The sequence below is a fragment of the Tarenaya hassleriana genome, unplaced genomic scaffold (assembly GCF_000463585.1).
Source record: "Tarenaya hassleriana unplaced genomic scaffold, ASM46358v1 Cleome204, whole genome shotgun sequence".
Classification (NCBI taxonomy): domain Eukaryota; kingdom Viridiplantae; phylum Streptophyta; class Magnoliopsida; order Brassicales; family Cleomaceae; genus Tarenaya; species Tarenaya hassleriana.
Window position 1 is genome coordinate 145,188 of NW_010965404.1, and position 3,758 is coordinate 148,945.

At 45.0% G+C, this 3,758-nt stretch overlaps 1 protein-coding gene across 1 annotated transcript in view; it reads right to left on the bottom strand.

The window, feature by feature from the left end:
• The window catches only part of LOC104814125, a 26,205-nt gene extending 22,905 nt beyond the window's left edge, over positions 1 to 3,300 (bottom strand). Inside the window, exons 1-2 of the mRNA XM_010542007.1 lie at positions 1,887 to 3,300; positions 33 to 1,734 (exon numbers count right to left, since the gene is read on the bottom strand). Coding sequence (XP_010540309.1) covers positions 33 to 1,734; positions 1,887 to 3,300 — 3,116 coding nt within the window. The remainder of the gene's footprint in view (positions 1 to 32; positions 1,735 to 1,886) is intronic.
• Positions 3,301 to 3,758: the final 458 nt, after the last annotated feature.

The window sequence follows — 3,758 nt, forward strand, 5'->3', positions numbered from 1 at the left end:
GTTCCCTCATAGAACATTGAGGAATGCATAACCGTCGTTCCCTAAATAAGTAATCTCCCTCCTTGTAAAAGGCTCCGTGTGCTCCTTTTTCGCAATCTTCATATATGTCTCCAAGTTCAGGATCTTCCCGGTACAGCCCTTTGATGTGCTCGAATCCGAGCATCCTAGCCTCCATGGTTGAGATGAGTGCATGCCTCCTTGACAAGGCATCAGCAACGACATTGTCTTTGCCCTTCTTGTACTTAATTACGTACGGGAAGGTCTCAATATACTCCATCCATCTCGCATGTCGCTTCTTGAGTGTCGTCTGTCCCTTGAGGTGCTTGAGCGTTTCATGGTCTGTATGTATGATGAACTCCTTTGCCAAGAGGTAATGTTGCCACGTTTGCAGTGCACGCACCAAGGAATAAAGCTCCTTGTCATAAGTTGGATAGTTGAGTGTTGCTCCATTTAGCTTCTCGCTAAAGAACGCCACGGGTCGTTTTTCCTGCATCAAAACAGCTCCAATACCCACACCGGATGCATCACATTCAATTTCAAATACCTTGTCAAAGTCGGGAAGGACTAAGACGGGTGCGCTTGTGAGTTGTTCCTTAAGCACGTTGAATGCTTTCTCTTGTGCATCTCCCCACTCGAATGGTCTGTCTTTCTTTATAATGGACGTGAGAGGGGCTGCAAGGCTGCTAAAATCACGAACAAATCGTCGGTAGAAGCTAGCCAATCCGTGGAAGCTCCTAACATGGGCGACGGTTGTAGGAGTTGGCCATTCTCGTATTGCCTTTATCTTTTCTTCATCCACACGTAATCCCTGCGAACTCACAACAAATCCTAGAAAAACAACTTCATTAGTGCAGAAGGTGCACTTCTTGAGGTTGGCATAAAGTTTCTCTCGTCGGAGAGTCTCCATGACTAGCTCAAGATGTGTCACATGATCGGTAAAATATTTGCTATAAATTAAGATGTCATCGAAATAAACCACAACGAATTTACCGATAAAAGCTCGTAGGACATGGTTCATGAGCCTCATGAACGTGCTTGGGGCGTTGGTAAGGCCAAAGGGCATCACAAGCCATTCGTACAGCCCTTGTTTCGTCTTGAAAGCGGTCTTCCATTCATCTCCATCTTTCATGCGCACTTGGTGATAACAGCTCTTCAAATCCACCTTTGAGAAGATGGTGGCTCCACTAAGCTCGTCCAACATGTCATCGAGGCGTGGTATAGGATGCCGGTATTTGACAGTGATGTTGTTGATAGCTCGGCAATCTATGCACATCCTCCATGTTCCATCCTTCTTTGGGACGATCAAGACCGGAACTGCACAAGGACTCAAACTCTCACGTATATAACCTTTAGCTAAGAGTTCGTGTACTTGTTTCTGTAGTTCCTTTGTTTCCTCGGGATTCATCCTATATGCGGGTCGATTAGGAAGGGGTGCTCCTGGAACTAAGTCGATTTGATGCTCAATTCCCCGCATAGGCGGTAACCCCGCAGGTGTCTCTTCCGGAAAGATATCTTGGAATCGTTCCAAGATTCGTGTAATCTCCGGCGGTAGTTCTTGTGCATCAAAACCTGTACTCACAACATCCTTAAATACCATTAGTAGTACAGTTCTTGCATCAACTAAAGCCTTGCTTACCACACTTGGTTTGGCATAAAAGTTTGTTCTTTTGATGTCCTCGCCTTCCTTTGACAATTTCATTTGCATCTCATGCACTTGATAAGGACTTAGAGGGGCTAAAGAAATTTTTCGCTTGTTAAATACGAAAGAATAATGATTAGTCCTACCGTCATGTTTCACCTCTCGATCAAACTGCCATGGTCGTCCAAGGAGAATATGACCGGCTTGCATCGGGACTATGTCAGATATTACCTCATCTTGTATCTACCGATGCTGAAAGGAATTTTGACCCGATCATTCACCTTGATTTCTCCTTGATTGTTAAGCCACTGTAGCTTGTAAGGGTGAGGATGCTTCTCCGTTTCGAGTCCTAACTTCTTCACCATGTATGCACTTGCAACGTTAGTACAAGAGCCACTATCAATTATCAAACCGCATACCTTGTTTCTTATGGTGCATCGGCTGTGGAAGATGGTCTCTCGTTGTTCCGTCTCTTCAGAAGTAGCCATGGTACTCAAGACTCGCCTCGTAACCAATAGCTCACCAGTATCCGGGTATTCGATCTCCTCATCTGTAATTTCAGCTTCTTCTTCGTCCATTGACTCATACTCTCCCGCATCTGTGAGAATCATGACCCGATTGTTTGGGCAGTCCATGGCGTAGTGTCCGCGTCCCCTGCATTTGTAACAAACAATCTCTCGAGTTCTAAGATTAGTAGAGTGGGATCTACTTACCTTTGCATCATCCTTGGACGTAGCTACAGCCTTCCCTTTGTCCCGAACTTGAGTTTCATGTATACTTGGCCTGCTCACAGTGGTTGTTACTCCTTGGCCCTCATTTCGGTATGTTGATGGAGTTGGTGCAGCCATACGGGAGCGGTGTACTCGGTTTTGTTTCTTGATGATTTGCTGTTCAATTTGTATAGCAAAATGTAATAGTTCCTGCAGATCATGATACACTAACCTTTCGACCTTGCGAGAAATTCGTTCTTGCAGTCCGTCAACGAATTGTGCCATCACCGTTTCTTCGTTTTCGTCCAATTCCAACCGGTTTCGAAGATATTCAAATTCCTCGAAGTAGTCTTCAACCGATTTTGTCCCCTGCACTAAAGAACGGTATTTCTTCTGCAACTCTCTATGAAAATGAGGTGGAACATACCTTCTCCTCATCATGAGTTTCATTTCACGCCAAGTAGAGATGGGTTCATAATGTGCTCTTCTCCTTTCTGCGACTTCGCGATCCCACCATGCTAGGGCATTATCGGTGAGTTGTGCAGCAGCATATTGCACTTTCTTGTACTCCGAATACTCATAACATTCAAAGATATTATCCATCCGCCTCTCCCAATCGAGAAAAGCATCAGGGTTAACACGACCAGCAAATGTAGGTAATTGGAGTTTGATATCTTTACCGTTATGTCTTGCACGACGAGGCTGATCTCGACATAAATCATCGTCCTCTTCATCATCTTCAATTGGGACGTTGTTCCTGTGGTCTCTTCGTCGTTGAGGAGGATCAGGGGGTGTGCGTTCTCGGTCTCGTACAGGTTCTTCACGCCTAGGAAAGTTGACCCGAATAGGTTCTGGTCTCCTTGGTAACTCCTCTAGTCGTGCCAATCGTTCTTGTATGTCTTGCAGAATTTGTGCAAGCGCATTGTGGCTGGGCTCTCCTTCTCCCGACATTCTAACTTCTTTATTTTGTTTTTTTCTCAAGGTTTTGTAAATAGAAAGATCAAAACAGAACAGGAACTCAAAGTAAAATGAAATAGAAAGAGATATCGTGTTACCTCTTCACCGGTGGAACTGTTTTTGTATTTTTCGGTTTTCTTCAAAATAAAAAAAAGGTCTCAACGACATGCCACCCTCAAACCGATGGTCAAACCGAAGTTGTAAACCGAACATTGGCTGCACTACTTCGCGCAACAATTGGGCGCAACCTCAAGAATTGGCTGGCATGTCTACCACATGTTGAGTTCGCATACAACCGAGCAACACACTCTGCCACCAAACATTCTCCGTTTGAAGTCGTTTATGGCTTCAACCCCTTGACCCCGCTGGATCTATCACCGATCCCTACTCAAGAAATGATCAGCCTTGATGGGGAGAAGAAGGCCGAAGTTGTCCAGAAGTTACATGCCAAA